The sequence below is a fragment of the Prionailurus viverrinus genome, chromosome A2, assembly GCF_022837055.1.
Source record: "Prionailurus viverrinus isolate Anna chromosome A2, UM_Priviv_1.0, whole genome shotgun sequence".
NCBI lineage: Eukaryota > Metazoa > Chordata > Mammalia > Carnivora > Felidae > Prionailurus > Prionailurus viverrinus.
The window spans coordinates 46,301,863-46,321,563 of record NC_062562.1 but is presented as its reverse complement, the minus strand read 5'-3'; the positions used below and the strand labels follow the sequence as shown (position 1 = coordinate 46,321,563).

Below are 19,701 nucleotides of genomic sequence, written 5' to 3'. Positions count from 1 at the left end.
TTTTTTTTTGCTTAACTCTGAAAGGAGGCACAGGGTGACTATGAACCTCTAACAAGGGTTAGTTAAAAAAAAAACAAATTAAATATTTACCTACGAAATTGACCAAGTTTATTCTGTCTGATTGAATACGAGGCACATTAAAAGCTGAATGAAATGATGCCAAGATTAAGTAGTTGTTGCCTACAGCCAAAAGGGGAGGGCAGGAGACAGCCATATCACACGACTGAGCTATTTTTAAAGATGCAAAAGACCATCTTTCTCTTCCACAGGAAAAGGATTATTTTATTAAGTATTTTAAAACAACTACTTAACATTGACTCATGGATAAAAATATTTACAATTTCACACCTTCAGGAAGGTTCCAAAATATAAACACTGTACCTCTCCCTAGAGAAAAAAATTATTCTTCTCTTCAAAAACAGGGATACATTCATTTTTCTCACTTTGTAGATCAAGTAATTATACAAATAAACATCTGAAACATTTTCCTTTCAATATATTTATATAATATATATTTATAACAGTTTTACAAATAAAGGCAATGACTTTATACCAAAATAAAAACAGGAAAAGAAAAAGTTAAAACACGATCGGCGATCAAGCATAGTGCATTTTGAAAAGCTGGTGCAGGGCTAGCTGGACAAGTCAGAAAACAAGTACTCTGGACCAAAAATAAAACTTCTTTGAAGGAGGCAGAATCCTTTTTAGCAATAAGGACGCTCCCTATGCCGTCGGTGAGGGGAATTAGCCTGCAGAAAGGATCTTGCTGTGCCGAGAGCTGGTTAGGCCTTTAAGCTAAGCTTGGTGAAAAGCGGTTTTAAGGATAGAACTGAAACCCGAATCTAGCTCTGCTTGTTGAAGGTAGCAGTTTGTTACTTGGCTTTATGCATTTTGGGAGTACTGGAACTTAGGCACCTGCGTCTCTCAGACCCTGCTTTGGTTTTCCAGACAGCGAGATTGTTTTCTAGGTGAGACCTAGAAACAGGTGCCAGAGGCCCCAGGGACTCCTCCCTCTTTCCCTGGCAGCTCAGCTTTATCAGGGGGCCCTTTTCAGTTCCTTATTAAGCTAATCACTGCGAAAGCCTGAGTAGGGAACTACATTCTCTTTATTCATCAGAGGCAGGGGTGGGGGGCAGACCTGTAGAAATCTCCCCAAACCACTACCGTGCTATGCCAGTGTCTGCTACCTCACCGCTTAGCAGAAAGCTCAGTGTGGCTGCCCTCTCCCCATTTGGTGAGTCACGGCAACAATAAAAGGGAGAAGGGTGGGGTCAAAGAGCTGGCTGGGAACTGCGCTCTGGAAAGCCCTCTTTTGAAAGTACCTTTTTCTCAAAGCCACAGACCCGGCTCCCAAAATGAAGACTGACTCACAGACCAAGAGTCTGAAGCTTTTGAATATCCAGCTGATTTGTATGTTATCGGAGGGGGCTATTTTCTGGGTGGGGGAAAGTCCAGAGGTCTGCTACAATCCCCCCTATATCTCCTGATGTCAGGCAATCCTTCATATCTTCCCTATGCCAAAAGGAGCTTTAATGTTCTATACCAACCCACCAATGCACACGCGTGCATGTGCACACACATGTACCCCAAATCTTCTCTCCATGCCTCAGATTATCTCAGCATACACACTAGAACAATCTTGCTGCAGTCACACTTTGGGGGGTGGGGGTGAAGTAGGGAGGAAAGAGAGCAGAGTGGCAGGGTCCCTTAGTCTTTGGTTTCTAAGTTTAAAGGGGGGATCTGCTTCAAAGCCTGGAGCAGGGCAGAAGAGTCGATGGCTGGATGGGCTGGCAAGGGAGAAGGGAGTCTCTGGGGCATGAGCAAGGGGGCTGAGATCTTGTCTGGGTTCATGAAGCTGGTGAGGGCTGCAGCAGAGGCGTTGAGGCCTGGGTACAACACTGGGACGGAGGTGGGATACCAGCACTTCTCCAGCATGGGTAAGTAGGCGGTTGCGGACGGCGGGATCAGATAGAAGGGCAGACAGAAGGGAGGTTGGTGTGGGTGCGGGCCCAGGAACGGGGAGCTGATCAGGTCACTGCCAGTGAAATGGCCTTCATCATCTGACAGCTGCATTCTGCTCTTTTTCGTTGGTGGTTCTTCAGATTCTTGCTTAATAACACCGATCCTTTCTCCCATGGTGAACCTACGTCCATGATCACTTTTGAAGTACGGCTGCTCACCACGTAAGTCACTCTTCTCGGACTCTCCTCCATAGCCACTGTCTGTGTCCGTGTCACTGCCACTCTGCTCCCCACTCGAGTGAGCAAAAGTCCGCTGGATGACCGGCACACAGTTTTTCCCAGGGCCTTCAGAGCCTTTGGCTAGGGAGCTGGGTTTCTCCTTGAAGTCCATGGCTTTGGGAGCTGGGTCCGACGGCTTCCTGGAGGTACCACCCTGTAGCAGCTCTGAGACCACACGGTGAAGGTGGGTGACAAGCTGTGAAGACTTCAGGTCCCGAGTGTTCTCATGCTTGGCCAGGTACTGAAGCACCTCCCGGGCACACGTCTGGAAACCTGAGCAGAACATCTCTTGACCTGCTTCCACATTTCTCCCCGACAGCTCACCTGGATCAACACAGATCCAAAGAAAGACATTTCAGAAGGCCCTGTGGTTCAGCCGCATCCCATACCTCAAAGACTGAGAGCTTTCCTTTTTTTTTAACAGCACCTGCTGATGTGTGTCCCTAACTCCAAAAGTAATCTCAGAAAAAATGTGGATTACACTGAGAAGTATAAATACAACAAAAATAACCCATTATCCTGCCACCCAGAGGTAAACTATGAGTTGTGATGGCTACATAATATCCCATCATAGAAACAGAACATAATTTATAGAGATGGACTATTTTCCCTCTTTTTCAATTTAGAGCTTGTTCCCGCATCCTCCTATGTTTATAACAAGAGTCATTTTACAGAACATCAACCCTACCATACTGCACAGAGACCAGTCAAAAAATGAGATGAAGAATAAAGGAACAATGTCCCCTAAGTAAGCTTATTTTCAATTATAAAAGTTACAGCCATGCTGGGATCTTTACATTTCAAAGCTATTTCAAAGCCTTTTCCATGTATTCTATCCCCAACCCCCAAGAAATTAGGTAAGTTCATCTTCCTATTTTCCATGAGGGAACTGGCAGAAAAAAAGCACTTGCTAGGTTTTGGGGATTCTCATGATACTAGTTTTGGAAAGATGGGGGAGAAGAAAGGAACGAGGCAGTGGGTAGAAGAACTTCTCCCCAGTCTGTTCAATATTATTTGGGACGGGTGAAACTAGAAGGTTACAAGGTGACGGTGATTCTCTGGAAGTCAGTAGAAACTAATGATGAAACTTCAGTGGTTTCATTAGATTGTGCAACGCACCGAGATACCTAGTGGCTATTCAGGGAACCACATGAAATGCAGGAAAAACTCCTGCTGTCATCCTGCCAGGATCATACCACACACGGAGTGATAAGGAAGTACAGAAACAGGAAAACACTGGGGCATACCCATGATTTATTCTCCAGTGAAAGAGGACGAGGAAGACCGACTGTAAAACACCCACGATACAAATTAGAGGTGCCTTGGCATTTTAAACAGGAGGGGGAAAATGTCCCAGAACCCAGAAACCCTTAAACCAAAATGCCACAGAAATATTTTATCATTTGACTAATACCTATTCATGCCAGGTGGCACACAGCAACATTCCAAATGAAAAGTCTGACCTTTTAGGAGAGATAAAATGACATCTCCCCCGACGAACGTGCATAAGCAATTTGTTGTAGGAATGTTTCTTATACCAGATGTTGAGCCCACAGGCTATTTGCGCTACAACTCTTAGGTGATGGTAACCAGACTCGGGCACTCACCAGCTTGTAAACCGCTCTGCAGGGCAATGATTTTCTGCTGCTGCTGATCAATTAGGTTTGTTAGTGCTTTCACATGCTTCAACGTAAGTTCAAGAACCACTGCTTTTTCCAAGTGACCCAAAGTCTGGAATAAAAAGAGCCTTAGTCAGCAGTGAGCTTTGAGAAGTCCCACCTCTGGGACACTTATTAGCAATGGGAAACATCTCTAAAGGGAAAAAGAAAAAAAAAAAGAAAGAGAAAGAAAGAAGGAAAGAAAGAAAGGAAGAAAGAAAGAAAGAAAGAAAGAAAGAAAGAAAGGAAGGAAGAAAGAAGGAAAGAAAGGAAGAAAGGAAGGAAGAAAGAAAGAAACAGCCTTTCCTGGTTGACTACATTTAGTTTTAAGTTTGGAGATGATGTTTTTAAAAAGTGTGTGTGTATACGTCAATACATATCCACACGCTTCTGATTAAAGAATAAAAAAGAAGTGTCATTTATCTTTGGAGGCATTTTGGAAGAGGCAGCTACATCAGCTCTGACAGATAAATTTCTCCAGCAGCCACTGCTGACCTTAACTCAGGGGAATCCGGAGATAACATTTCTCTGCCGTGGTGTCAACCTGAGGAGGGACTTCTACCGTGTCTGGCAGCCAAGAGGCTTCCCCTAGCTTCTTTCCTGACACCCTTTCATAACTTGCAGCTCATCCAGCCTTTTACTTCCTCCTTAAATACATTTTTTTCCCCTTTCCCCAACCAAAGGCTGCCAAGCCGTTGGCTACTGACAAAAAAGGACAGGACATAGAAATCACGCACCAAAAACAAGTCCTCTTTATTTTTAAAAAGGAAAAGGTGGCGAGAAGGGGGTAAATAAAATCTGTGTGTTGCTTGGTTTTACCCAAGTCAGCAAAACTAAAAAACCCTGAAAATCACCAAAAAGGAAAGGCTTAGACTCTTGAAAACGAAGGCTAGTTGGTATTGGAGCCAACTTGGAGAAGCCCAAGTGGTTCTCACTTCATTTGCTGAGGACGCCAGAAAATTCCAGGGCTGGGGAAGGGTACCCCCAAACAGAGCCACCCGCCAGCTCCGAGCCGGCCATCTGCTCTGCAGTTCCCTGAGGGGCCTGCAGGCGGCGAGTGACCCCCGCCCGCCCTCTGGGCAGAAGAGCTGCCTTGGAGAGGGCCCAGCTTCTCACTTACTGTAAGTTTGAGATGTTCGGGTAGGAGATCCTTCAGCTGGGCGATGCACTCGTTAATCCGGTCACGTCTCTTTTTCTCGATGAGCCGGTGCGGCAGTTTGTAGGTCTCCTGCGAGGCGCACGGGGAGGCGGTGGGCGCCAGACCAAGCGGGTAGTGAAGCCCCTCTCCTCCCTCACCCGGCAGCGGGATAAGAGTTGGGGCAGCGAAGTCACACCCAGAACCACTTTCTGTCCCTTCTTCAAGCATTTAATAGAACCACCGATCCCACACCGTGCATACCCCCACCAAGCTCAAAGTGAGAAAACTTTTCTTGGAAACTGCGCGCGCCAGGGGCTGGGGTCCCGAGAGGTGCGGTGTTCTTACCTTGCTGTCCTCGCTCCGCTTTATTCCCCTCTTCGACTTGAACACTTGGTACATGTGGGCAAAATCCATCCTGCAGGGAGAGGGGCCAGGTAGGGTCGTGACTTTGCGTGCGCACAGGCTGCAGGAGCCCTGGCGGATAAGAGCCCCCGGATGCGCCCGAAGCTGCTCCGAGTTGAGAGCGGCGCAGAACGTAGGGTTGGAGCCGAGGCTTGAAGGCGCCAGGGAGTGCCAACTTACCCAGGTAGGTCTCCGGGCTCCAGTCCTGGAGCTTTGGGCAGGCAGGCAGGGGGCGGTTGCGCGCTGGGGATCCGCTCCATGGCGCGGCGAGCCGGGGCCACTGTGCACTCTTGTCTGCAGTAGCGGAACGTCGGGGTGAGGACTGTCCTGCAAGGGGCTTCCGGGAGGTCTCTCCGCAAGGGTTCCTCTGAGTCTGAGCTCTGAAATCCGCTGGGCTGCGGGGCGCTGCGGCTTTGAGGTGCTGCTTCAGTTGGGGGCGTGCATGGTGTCCCCGCGGCCTCTGGCTCCGGCTCTGCGCACAGACTGGCGGTGTGTGCTCCCTGCGCCGTCTGCGCGGTGCGAGCCAAGTGAATGAGAAGTGGGGCGGGCGGGGAGGCGGGAGGGAGCGCGGAGGGGGGGGGCGGTTAGGGCGGAGGGGGGTGGGGGGGCGAGCTGAGGAGTAATGGAGAGGCTGCGGGCTGGGTTAAATGGGAGCGAGTGGGTGGGTTGGAGCTACGTGTTCTACCCTGTGACTCCAGGCACGTCTGGCCGCTGCCAGGGAGGGAAGGAGCGACCTGCCCGCCCTCCCCCGGCTTCATCACATGAGTCTCACGTGTTGGACAACGCTCCCGCGGCTGCGAGGGAGCCCCCACCCCCAGCCCCGGCCCCCAGGTGTCTGCGGCTGCGGCTGCCTTTCCCCGAAGAGGGGGTGGCAGCGCGGCCCGGGTCCTGCCCAGCCGGGTGGGGGGCGCGGAAGCTGGAAGGGGCCGGGGAGCCGCTGGGGCCGGGGGGGGGGGGGGGGGTTAGTAACGTGGGCGAACCTGCCCCAGGGAAATGAAGTAAGTTCCCGTCTCCTGGGAGGGAACGGGGGAGGACGGATCCGCCCGCGTCTGACTCAAGCCGGGAGAGGAATATCCCCTCGCTCGCTCCAGCCCAACCCTCTTCCTCCTCCCCCGCCCGGCCGGCTCCGAGGAACCGGCGCGCAGCGGAGGGAGGCGCCCGGCCCCCCTGCCTTCCCCAGAGGCTGGTGTTTCTTTCCGTCCCGGCTTCCCCGCCCCCACCCCTCAGCCGGGCGTCCAGGAATTGCCCGCCGTGGGGAGGGGCCTAGGGGCGGGGCGGATGTCACCCCATGGGAAGCGGGCCGCCAGCCAAGCGCAGGGGCAGCCGAGGCCGCCGCTGAGCACGCTTCGCGCACCTGACCGCCGAGCGTGTGCGCCACGGGCCCCTCGCTCCCCCGGAGCTTCGCTCCTGGGTGCAGCCGGCGGGCACCCTCTTGCGCGTACCCCCTGGGTGTCCCAGTGCCCATCTCCACCCGACTTCGACAAGTCCAACACTGAAAGATACCGGGCGCCGTGCCCTGCGTTCCCTCCCTCCCCTGCCCTCCCCAGAGCAGAGGCTCCCGGGTCGCCTCCCCTCCGGCTGCAACGTTACACAACTGCGGCGGCAACGCCTGCCCCGCAGCAGCACGGGGCGTGACGCTTCACGTGGCCGGGGCTCGGCCTCAGGGCAGTCGACTGCGAGCCCCTCTGCGTCGGCCATGGGCCGGAGACCCCGGGGACCGGACGCGGTGTGCCCGCCAGGGTGGGCCATCCCTCCGCCTGCCAGGAGCTTGGGCGGCGCTGTTGGCGGTCTGCACCCAGAGCGGGAGGGAAGAGAGAGACTAGGACAAACTATCTGTCCATCACATTGAAATCCTAGCATTCATTCAGTGGGTACACATTTGCTGAGCCCCCTCTTCTGTGCCAGGCGTTGTGCCCGTTGCTAGAGATACTGTTGGGAGTCCAATAGAGTCCACCCTTGAATTTACAGGAGCCTCTGGAAAGAGGATAAATTGGGCAATGAGGGGAAGGCGGCCCTGGGAAAATTATAGAGGTGCCAGTGGCAGAGAAAAAAAGAGAAGTTAGTTTTGTTTTCAAATTTTATTTAATACGGACCAAGATGCCTTGGAAGAGGAGGAGGGGGAAGAAGCTAACCCATTGCCCTCAGCTTGGCGCAGAAAGGCCTCCCGCAAGGGGCCCCAGACCTCTGCAATGTGCGCGGGCGGGGGCCCCCACCTACCTCCGCCGGCAAAGTCCGGTCTCCGTGACCTTCTAACTCAGCCTGGAGCAGGGAAAACAGCTGAAACTCCAAGCCCGCGGTGTGAGCCGCGCTGATGCAGTCAGAGGAGGGAGCCAGTGGAAATTCATGACTAAAATAAGGCCTGGCTGGGGATTTCACTGACCTCTGTGCTGCCCTGCCCTGCAAGTTCGGGGAGTTGAGAGATGACTGTAAGCCGTTCCCACCGCGCCTCGGGTCAGTCACCCCGCTGCTGAGTGGCCTGGCTGTGGGAAGGATTGAAAAAAAAACGGGGTCGCCGCCGGGACTGGGTGAAGTTTAGCCTGGGGCGCAGTTTGGGGGTGTCAGTCTTAATTGGCAGTGTCCTTGACAACCTAGAGAACTGGGATTCACACTTTGACCAAACTGGGAGTGGATTTCCTCCAGGTTGCTCTGGAGAGCTCCCACTTCCTGTTTATGTTTCACAAGCGTCGAGCTCATTAGCAAGTGTGAGAAATGCCTCCTTTTCTAGCTGCTAACTGGCTTGTGACCTCTTTTGGGGGCTCAGGGATCCTTCCTTCGCAGAATGTACTTTTGGTGGTTTCTGTTGTCGGCCATCTTTAGGGAGGGAATGACGGCACTCAACTTCCTGCCAGGAGGTGGGCAGCAGAGAAGGAGAAGGGGGGGACTGGCCTGCCCTGGGTTTGCGCTTTCAATCTAGGGCGACCTGCTTCATTGTGACTTTAATACGGGTGAAGAATTGTCATGACTGCATCAAAACCACAGTTCCATCAGGAAAGAAGCACTAGGGGAGGAAGGAACACTTGTCCCTGAGCTGTCATATACACCGCGCACCCCGTGCCAGTCGTGAACTCAAACATTTGAGCTTCCAAGCCTCAATGTCATTCTTAGATGCTTTGATGTTATCAATACTTTGTGTCCTTACCCGTTCTACAGTTGGAAATAACAAAATGTATGCATTTCCTACTTTTTGTATCAAATGTATTCTCAAGCTTCAAGAAATATCTCAAGAAAAAAAGAAGGAAAGGAAGAGAGGTGGGGGGAGGAGGGGAGGAGGAGAGATGGGGAGGAAGAGAAGTGGGGAGGAGGAGAAGTGGGGAGGAAGAAAGGTGGGGGGCAGGGAGGGAGGGAGGGAAGGAAGGAAGGAAGGAAGGAAGGAAGGAAAGGATCTCCACCCTACCAAAGTTTTTCTTCTCTTAATAGCTTGTGATTATTTTTTCATTAATAAACAAAATAATTCCTTCCCAGCCTGTGTCTTTACACCTTGGAAAATCTTAAACTTTCATTCTGTCAGCTTTTGTAGATACTTGTTTAATGCTGTTTTAATTTTTAGACTGTCTGTAAAAACTTTTGTCTATGTTAATTCATTTACTCACCACCACTTTATAAGGCAGCTATTAGCTCATTCTTACATTGATTTAACACAGCTTTATTGAGAACCACTATATGCCAGGCATTGAATTATATCCTAGGAATACGTGTGTGTCCTCTTAAGGAAATTGAGGCTCGGGGAGGTTAAATAACCTGCCCCAGAGGGTTAGATCTGGAATTAGACCCTAGGTTTGTTTGGCTTCAAAGCCTGTACTCTTAATCACTACATTCTTGGCTGCTTGGTAGGGTTGTATGTGTTGTGTACTGTTCAACTCTAGGGGGAGCCATTCACATCACAGTCTGTGTGAGAGCACCCTCTAGAGTTGTGCATTATAACATTGAGCAGCTGCACTGGGTAATGGTGACATTTTGTAGCTCTCCCCTCTGTTTTGTCTCTTTTACATGTAGAGAAAACATAATTTTGTACAGAGAAGGACAAGAGTCTCCTTTTATTTTCCTACTGAGACTCAGCATTTTGAAGGTCTGATGCTGTGTGTTGGGAAGAGTCTGTACTGTTACCAGGTTCCTTCCTGTGTAAGAAGTTGGAGCTCATAGCCTCCTGCATTTACCCACACCTTTTTTGCTCAGACATCATCACTTTTTGCCTATTTATGAATCCTCAAATTTTTAAAATCACATTTCACATATCACATTTTTATACATTATGATCCAATAAACACACAAAAACACACACACTTTAAGTACATTTAAGCATAAGGCAGCCCAGTCCAGGGCAGGGCTATAGCAATAAGTCACCACTACCCTCTCTCTCTTACTCCTGAGTAACCATTGCTAACTTAAAAACTTAAACCATTTAAGAAGAAGCCAGCTCAGTGTATTTCAGACATAAATTTTACAAAACAAAATTCCCTTGATATATGAATTCTGGTATTTGCTAGTCTACTCAATTTTATTTAAAAAGTATTCTGGTCTTTACTTAACAAATTGATTTTACAACTTACCAGCAAATCCTAACCTACAGTTTGAACCCACAGTTTGAAAACATGCTCTTTCCACTAGTGATGTATTGTAATTTTAGCTGGTTCCCATCAGAAAGAAGTCAATAGCATTTGTGTATCTGAATATCTTTCAAATCACTTGTAAAAATGTTACATAAGGCTGCTGGCCCTGGTTGAATTCAATGTTATAAATGTCTCCATTCAGGATATCTTGCCTTATGCTCAAATGTAGGAGTAAAAATATTCAGAGTTTCATCAATGCATATAATGTTATATGTTGATGAAATGTAGTTCCTTCGTTCAGTGAAGGAAGTTTTCTTCTATTGCTAGAGCTCTGTGAGAGTTTGTCATGAAAGCAGGTTGAATTTGTCAAATGCTTTTTCTGCATCCAATGAGAAATTCGTATGGTTTTTCTCTTTCATTTTGTTAATATCATGAATTATGTTACTTTTGAATGTTAAGCCAACCTTGAATTCCTGAAGAAGTCTATCTTGATCAGTGTATTATCCTTATTTTTATTTCCAGATTTGCTTTGCTTTGCTAATATTTGCTGGGGATTTTTGTGTCTATGATTGTGAAGGATATACATCCGTAGTTTTTCTTTCCTCATAATCTTTGTCAGGTTTTAGTATCAGAGTAATGCTACCCTCATAAAATAAGTTGGGAAATATTCCTTCTCTTTTTTGTAAGACCTGATGTAGGATTGGTACTGCTTCTTTCTTACATACCAGGAGAAGCTTCCTGGGCCTGGAATTTTCTTTGGGGGAAGGTTTTTACTATGTATACATTTTCTATAATACGTGTCAGATATATACTTTTTGTTTTTTCTCAGTTGGTAATTTTTGTTTTTTAAGGAATTTGTTATTTCACTGGAATTTGTCAATATGTTGGTATAAAGTTTTATCCTTTTAATGTCTATATGATCTATAGTGATAAACACTTTTTACTCTTAAAAATTTTTTTTGTTAATTTGTGTTTCCTTTTTTTCCCTTGATCATCTTGCTAAGAGTTATATCAGTTGTATGAATCTTTACAAACATCCAAATTTTGATTTTGTTGATTTTCTCTATTGTTTGTTCATTTTATATTTGATTAATTTTCTTTCTTATTTTTCTTATTCTCTTTCTTCTAGCTATTTTGGATTTCATTCCTCCAATTTTTCTAGTTTCTTGTGATGTAAGGTAATATCACTGATTTTAAACCTTTCTTCTTAGTAAGTATTTAAAGCTAAAATTTTTCCTCTAAGCACTGCTTTCACAGAACCCCACAATAGTGGGATTTGTGTTTTACTTATCATTCAGGTGAAAATATGTTCTAATAGTTATTATCAGTCTTCTTTGACTCATAGGTTATTCAGAAGGGTATGTTTAATTCCCAAATCTTTGTGAATTTTTCAGATAACTTTTTTCTTTCTCTTTTGAAGTAATTATAGAATCATAGGAAGTTACAATAATAATACAGAGAAGTTGTATGCATCCTGCATTCATCCTGCACTCATCCTGCTTGGCACCATTTTACTGTCTATAATACAATGTTAAAACAAGGAAATTAGCATGGGCACAATCTACCGACAGTTTTCAGATTTCACCCATTTTACATGCACTCACGTGTGTGTGTGTGTGTGTGTGTGTGTGTGTGCGTGTTTCTAGTTCTATGAAATTTTTATCACATGCATAGATTAATGTAACTACTGCCACCATCAAGATGCAAAACTATCCTATTACTACAAAGTCCCCTCATGCTATCCCTTTGTAGTCATACTCATTCCTTTCTCCTCCCATATCTCTAATGTTTGACAACCATTAATCTGTTCTCCATCTCTATAATATTCTCATTCTAAGAATGATACATAAATGGAATCATATAGTATTTAACCTCTGGGGTAAAATTTTTTTTCCGCTCAGCATAATCTCTTGAGATCCATCCAAGTGGTTATGTGTATCAGTAGTAAGTTTTGATGAGTGGTATTTCATGATATGGCATGGATTGTTTACCCATTCACCCACGGAAGGACAGTTGACTTGTTCCTATTTTTTGTTATTATAAAACTGTGAATATTTTCTTTTTTATTTTATTTAATGTATTTTTAAAATTTACATCCAAGTTAGTTAGCATATTGTGCAACAATGATTTCAGGAGTGGATTCCTTAATGTCCCTTACCCATTTAGCCCATACAGCCCCTCCAGTAACCCTCTGTTTGTTCTCCATATTTGAGTCTCTTATGTTTTGTCCCCTTCCCTGTTTTTATATTATTTTTGCTTCCCTTCCCTTATGTTCACCTGTTTTGTATCTTAAAGTCCTCATATGAGTGAAGTCACATGATATTTGTCTCTCTCTAATTTAGCTTAGCGTAATACCCTCTAGTTCCATATATGTAATTGCACATGGCAAGATTTCATTCATTTTTATTGTCAAGTAATACTCCATTGTATATATATACCATATCTTCTTTATCCATTCAGCCATCGATGGACATTTGGGCTCCTTCCATACTTTGGCTATTGTTGATAGCACTGCTATAAACACTGGGGTGCATGTGCCCCTTCAAAACAGCACACCTGTATCCTTTGGATAAACATGTAGTAGTGCAATTGCTGGGTCATTGGGTGGTTCTATTTTTCATTTTTGAGGAACCTCCAAACCGTTTTCCAGAGTGGCTGCACCAGCTTGCATTCCCACCAACAATGCAAAAGAGATCCTCTTTCTCTGCATCCTCGCCAACATCTGTTGTTGCCTGAGTTGTTAATGTTAGCCATTCTGACAGGTGTGAGGTGGTATCTCATTGTGGTTTTGCTTTGTATTTCCCTGATGATAAGTGATGTTGAGCATTTTTTCATGTGTCTGTTGGCCATCTGGATGTCTTCTTTGGAGAAGTGTCTATTCATGTCTTTTGCCCATTTCTTCACTGGATTGTTTGTATTTTGGGTGTTGAGTTTGATAAGTTCTTTATAGATTTTGGATACTAATCCTTTATCTGATATGTCATTTGCAAATATCTTCTCCCATTCCTTTGGTTCCCTTTTAGTTTTGCTGATTGTTTCCTTTGCTGTGCAGAAGCTTTTTATTTTGATGAGGTCCCCATAGTTCATTTTTGCTTTTGTTTCCCTTGCCTCTGGAGACGTGTTGAGTAAGTAGTTGCTGTGGCTGAGCTCAAAGAGGTTTTGCCTGCTTTCTCCTCGAGAATTTTGATGGCTTCCTGTCTTACATTTAGGTCTTTCATCCATTTTGAGTTTATTTTTGTGTATGGTGTAAGAAAGTGGTCCAGGTTCATTTTTCTGCATGTCGCTGTCCAGTTTTCCCAGCACCACTTGCTGAAGAGACTGTCTTTATTCCATTGAATATTCTTTCCTGCTTTGTCAAAGATTAGTTGGCCATACGTTTGTGCTCCATTTCTGGGTTCTCTAGTCTGTTCAACTGATCTGAGTGTCTGTTTTAGTGCCAGTACCATACTGGCTTGATGATTACAGCTTTGTAATACAACTTGAAGTCCGTCTACTGTGAATAATTTTCTACACATGTTTATGTGGACATAAGTTTTCTTCTCTGAGATAAATGCCCAGGAGTATAATTCCTGGGTCATATAGTAATTTATGTTTAGTTTGTAAAGAAACTGACCAACTATTTACTGGAGAGGCTATACCATTTTATCTTCACAATTGCAAGGAATGAAAGATCTAGTTTTTCTCTATCCCTACCAACATTTGCTGTTGTCACTAGTTTTAATTTTAGCTTGTCCAAATAGGTGTGTAATGCCAGATATCTTTTTTATGTTGGTTTCTACTTTATTACTATTGGGTCAGAAAACATACTCTATTAGATTTTAATTCTTTGACATTTATGAAGATGTCTTTCATTACCCAGCATATAATCTATCTTGATGAATGTTCCCTGTGGGTTTGAAAGAATGTGTATTCTGTAATTGGGTACAATATTTTGTCAAGTCGGTATTTTATTGAGTTGGTTGACAGTGCTATTCAAGTAGACCTCTCTACTGATTTTTTTTTCTCTGTGTGTCCTAAAATTACTGAGACAAGAGTATTAAAATCTCTTCAATTATGAGTGAAGATTTGTCCATTTCTGTCTTTTTTTTCTTTATACGTTTTGGAACTCTGTTATTAGTTGCAAATATGTTTAGGATTGATATGTCTTCTCAATGATTTTATTCTCATCATTAAAATTTTTTCCTCTTTTCTTCCAGTATTATTCTTATTCTGAAGTCCAGTATTATTCTTTTATCCTTGTCTGATATTAATATAATTACATAAGCTTTTTTTTTTGTTTTTTTTAAGTAGGATCCACACCCAACATGGGGCTTGAATTCATGACCCATGATCATAAGTGGCGTGCTATACAGACTAAGCCAGACAGGTGCCCCCACACTGGCTTTTTTATACTTAGTGATTGAATGATATATGTTTCTCTACCCTTATGTTTGCAATCTGTGTCTTTATAATTGAATTATATATTATTAAGCCACATGTTGCTTTTATATCAGTCTGACAATCTTTGCCTTTTTATTGCAGTATTTAATATATTCATATTAGAGGTAATCATTAATACAGTTGGGTTTAAATCTCCCATCTTGATGTTTATTTTCTATGTGCCCTATTTATTCTTTGTTTCTGTTTCTACTCTTCTACCTCCTTTGGGTTTATTGCATTTTTGAAGCATTCCATTTTATCTCCTGTTTGTAAGTATACTTCTTTGTGGTATATTCTAGTGGCTGTTCCTGAGCAGTGGTTCTTAAACTGTACATACTTTAGAAAACAGCTGGAGGTCTTATTAAAATATAGATTTCTGGGCCATACCCCCAGAGTTTCTTACTCAGTGGGTCTGTGATAGAGCTCAAAAATTTGCATGTCTGAAAACATAAGAGACTCTTAAATATAGTGAACTAACAGAGGGTTGCTGGAGGGGTTGTGGGAGGGAGGATGGGCTAAACGGGTAAAGGGCATTAAGGAATCTACTTCTGAAATCATTGTTGCACCATATGCTAACTAACTTGGATGTGAATTTAAAAAAAAATTTGCATGTCTGCTAAGTTCTCAGATGCCAATGACGATGTGTATCTGGGGACCATACTTTGGTAATTTCTGCTGTAGAGATTATACTCTATCTTTAAGTTATCACAATCTATGTTCAAATAACATGCTGACAAATACTATTATACAACTTTATAGATGTATAAGAATCTTACCATATAATTCTATTTATTCCTCCTCTTAACCTTCGTGCTCCTGTTATTTCCATTTTACTTCTGCATAAATTATAAACCTCATAATATATTGGGGTTTTTTTCTTGAAACACTCAATAGTATTTTAAAATATCATGCATGCAGATAAATAGATATAGATGCACATATATTACTTTAAAAAGGTCTCGGGACACCTGGGTACCTCAGTCAGTTAAGTGTCTGACTTTGGCTCAGGTTATGATCTCGTGGTTTGTGGGTTCGAGCCCCATGGCGGGCTCTGTACTGACAGCTCAGAGCCTGGAGCCTCCTTCAGATTCTGTGTCTCCCTCTCTCTCTGTCCCTCCCCCGCTCACATTCTGTCTCTCTCTCTCAAGAAAAACTTTTTTTTTTAAAGGTCTTTAGCATTTGTTAAAGTGCATTTCTTAGCACTTTAAGGATATTCTATTGTCTTCTGGCCTCCACTAATTCCAGTGAAAAGTCACCTACCTGTTATTCATACCATCAATCCTTTATGTTTATACCTTTTATCCCCTTTCAGATTTACTGCTTACCATTGCTTTTCACCATTTTTGCTATGATTTGTTTAGGTGTGGTTTTCCCTGTATTTATTCTGTTTGGGGTGTGCTGTTTCCTGGTTCTGTAAGTTGGTATTTTTCATCAGGTTTGATAAGTCTTAGCTAACAAAACCTCAATGGTTTCTTCTGTCATGTTGTCTCTCTTATTTCTGGGACACCGTTTACATATTGGGTTGTTTGAAACAACAACCCCTTTTATATCAGTCTGACAATCTTTGCCTTTTTATTGCAGTGTTTAATATATTTATATATGAGGTAATCATTAATACAGTTGAGTTTAAATCTTCCATCTTGGTATTTTTTCTACGTATCCTATATATTCTTTGTTTCTGTTTCTACTTTTCTACCTCCTTTTGAATTTATTGAGCTTATTGTCCAATGCTCAGGTTCCTCTGCTATTGAGTCTGCTACTAAGCGCAACTTCCAAGCTATTTCTGGATCTGCTTCTATTGCTTCTTTTATATATTAACCACAAGACACATTTTGTTGGTTTTCTGTAGGTCTTAGATTTTTTTTTTCTTTTTTAATTTTTTTTTTAACATTCATTCATTCATTTTTGGGAGTGAGAGAGCATGAGCAGGGGAGAGGCAGAGAGAATGGGAAACACAGAATCTGAAGCAGGCTCCAGGCTTTGAGTTGTCAGCACAGAGCCCGATGTGGGGCTTGAACTCATGGACCGCCAGATCATGACCTGAGCTGAAGTCGGACGTTTAGCCGACTGAGCCACCCAGGCACCCCTATAGGTCTTAGATTTTTATTGTGTGCTTCGTATTTTGTAGGAAAGCAAAGTAGAACAGAAAGTAAGTATTTACCTCCAGAAAGAGCAAGCCCCTTCTGTGAAAGGCTGAGTCAGTCTGATCTGTAATTGAGCTGGGCCAGGGCTCTGTCATAGCTTTAGTTAGATTCATTTCCCTGCTGCTTTCAAATGTTTTCAGAGTGAGATTAGGACTTCCCCTTCCGCGAAGTCTGAGATCTGAGCTCTGCTGAGAATTTTGAGATCTTACCTGTACTTCAAAACCAAGCTAACAGGTATGAGAACTGAAGGAAATCTTTCCCTGCTCTACTACCTGGATGATAACTTTCTGATTTCTCTTTGCCTTTTGCCCCCTTGTTTCTGCCCCTCTGGAGATCTCCTCCAGCCCTTTTGTGCCTCTCAGTCGTTTGCAGATCCCTGGAATTTGTGAAAGCCAAAAATTCCTCAAGGAGTGAACCAGGCCTTTTATGGCTCTGGTGTCTGCCTGAGGCCTGGGAACACCGCTGCAAGGAGGGAAGGATGGAAAAAGGACCTGTGGAGAGGGTTTGGGCAGCTCCTTAGGGCTCAGCCAAGAGTTTGGCTTTGTACATGGAGTGGTGGCAACTGCAGAGAATATTCAAGGGGTTACAAATGAGCACCTGAATTCCCCTGCCCCGCTTTTCCTTCCAATAGCCAGGTAGATTTGTTTTCACCAAAAGAGACTTACCAATTGGAATTTTGTAGTTACGATATTAGCTATTGGTCCTATGTTTTTTACAGAACTAATTAATACCTCAGTAGAAGAGAAAATAAAATTTCCTTCAGTTTCTGAACTTAGTAATGCAGTACTAATCTCAAACAAAGATGATTACAGTACAGATTGCCTTGTTAGGAAGAAAGCATGGAGAAATCTGGAAAATAATGACAAACCAGCTGAAGATACAGATTCAATTTAATAAAACTTTACCACTCAAAAAGATGTAGAGGGAAATAATCTAAAGTTTTGGTGACATCTAGTTAAAGAGAATTTAAGGGATTGCAATATTTATTTAATCAAAAACATTTACTGAGAGTTTTCTATGTACCAGACACTATGTGAATAAAATTTTTATGACTTTACTCTCATGGTGCTTGTGGATGGCAATTTTATTACTTTAAAGCATGTAAGTAACTTGAACTAGGCTAACTAATTATTGCATGCTAGTCCCCTGGGGCAATTGTTTAATGAGTAGACAAGAACTATTGAAAAATTACCATGATTTTTGCATACAAACAAGGGCATTTTAACTGGAAATTAATTTGTTCTCTTAGGTGCTTAAATCATATTTCTTCAGATATTATCCACCCGATTCCTTTTCTTGAGCAGTGCCCTTACCCTCTTCAATGGCAAAGATAAAGTTGAAGCTGACCTCTAGCCAGTTAGCACAGTGTTTTCAAAGAGTAAGGACTTATAAATGGTGAATGATAAAAAAGATTAAGAGGTCCAAGGGGCACCTGGGTGGTTCAGTCGGTTAAGCTGCCGACTTCGGTTCAGGTAATGATCTTTCGGTTCATGAGTTTGAGCCCCGAGTCGGGCTCTGTTCTGACAGCTCGGAGCCTGGAGCCTGCTTCGGATTCTGTGTTTCCCTCTCTCTCTGCCCCTCCCCCACTCACACTCTGTCTCAAAAATAAATAAACATTAAAAAAATTTTTTTAAAAAGAGGTCCAAGAAAGCAGAATGATATTTTTAGTAGTTAGAACCAGTGCTTTGGTGCAAGAAGACCAATGAGGATGACAGCCTTGTGGGAGTTACTTAAAACCTCAATTTACTCTTCTGTAAGATGAGGTAACAATGATAGCTATCTCATGGGGTCCTTGTGAGGATCAAATTAAATATGTTTAAAAGACTCTCACGGTGCTTGGCACATACTAATGACTCAATGTTCGTCAATACTATTTATTTTTATTAGTAGAATGCCAAGAATTGCTTAGCATATCTGAGCAGAATTTTCTCTGCGAAAGATACTGACATTGACCTCAGATTCTAAGACTGGAAGGTTTCGTATGCAAATCGTCCATTGCTTTTGGAACCAGCAGCAAGGTAACAATTTGGGAATCCTAAGCTTTTTGCCCAATAAAACATTGACCTTGTTGTGTTGCCCTTCCCCAGCATGGTGAAGTTTCCAGAGTAACCTAATAAGTTTTAGTTGTTGTTGTTAATAAACAAAGCAAACCTTAAATTTTAGCTTTTAAGTATATAAAAAAATCAATAGGGGTGCCTGGGTCGTTCGGTTGGTTGACTCTTGATTTGGGCTCAGGTCACGATCCCACAACCGTGAGTTGAGTTCCTGGATTAGCGTGGAGCCTGCTTAAGATTCTCTCTCTCTCTCTCTCTCTCTCTCTCTCTCTCTCTCTCTCTTGCTTTGCCCCTCCCCTGTGCATTCTCTCTTTCTCTCTCTCTTAAAAACAGAAATAAAAAATAAATAGATGATTCTGAGGAATATAAATTAATGTTTATAAGAATTGTGACTGAACTGAAAACAAAATGATTAGGCCTATGTGAAAGTACCTTCCCTTAGAATCTAAGCAAAGTCATGGAAATTTTTAGAATTAACCTACATAAATTCATTCCACAAAGAGGCAGTTCCATGGAAGTGTTCAGAGCTCTGTGGTTTTGTCTACAGGGTGCTGAAACTTTTGAACAATTCAAACAATTGGCCAGTATTTTTTAAAAATAAAATAAAATGAAAGCTGTTTTACAGATGGGCCCAGTAAGTTAAGACATCTGATCCAATGGCCAGCTGTGCCTGGGTGGACTTTGCCTGGATGTATCTTTTTAAATAGTTTAGCAATAATAGGGATTTGTGATAAGAGTAGCAAAGAAAAATAGACAAGTTGTATTTAATAAAGCTCCTAATAAATACAGTATGAAACTCTGCCAACCCACACTTTATTTAAAAAAAAATCATCCAGGACTATTCATATTACAAAATGTGGTTAACTCTTGATTTTGTATAAGAGATTATATACCGGTTCATTCAACACAGATTTATTGAATGCTGAATTCATCTGCTTGGGCTGACATAATAAAATACTATAGACTGGGTAGCTCCAAAAACAGAAATTTATTGTCTCATTGTTCTGGAGGCTGGAAGTGTGAGATCAAGGTGCCAGCATGGTCGGATTCTTGTGAAGACTCCCTTCCTGGCTTGCAGACAGCTGCCTTCTCACCGTGT

The 19,701-nt window shown here is 43.5% G+C and overlaps 1 protein-coding gene and 1 long non-coding RNA gene across 3 annotated transcripts in view; one reads left to right on the top strand and one right to left on the bottom strand.

Moving 5' to 3' along the window:
* Window positions 1-255: 255 nt before the first annotated feature.
* On the bottom strand, window positions 256-7,734 carry BHLHE40 (basic helix-loop-helix family member e40). The gene is made up of 6 exons (XM_047850330.1): window positions 7,656-7,734; window positions 5,619-5,947; window positions 5,382-5,451; window positions 5,019-5,126; window positions 3,848-3,971; window positions 256-2,564 (listed from the first exon to the last, which is right to left on the bottom strand). The coding sequence occupies exons 2-6, from the start codon at window positions 5,696-5,698 to the stop codon at window positions 1,708-1,710; spliced, it is 1,239 nt and encodes a 412-aa protein (XP_047706286.1). The 5' UTR covers window positions 5,699-5,947; window positions 7,656-7,734; the 3' UTR covers window positions 256-1,707.
* Window positions 5,496-19,701, top strand: part of LOC125160883 (uncharacterized) — a 113,469-nt gene continuing 99,263 nt past the window's right edge. The window contains exon 1 of one of the 2 annotated variants that reach the window (XR_007150397.1): window positions 5,496-5,622. This is a non-coding gene — a long non-coding RNA (uncharacterized LOC125160883). The remainder of the gene's footprint in view (window positions 5,623-19,701) is intronic. The other variant, XR_007150394.1, reaches the window with a different exon arrangement.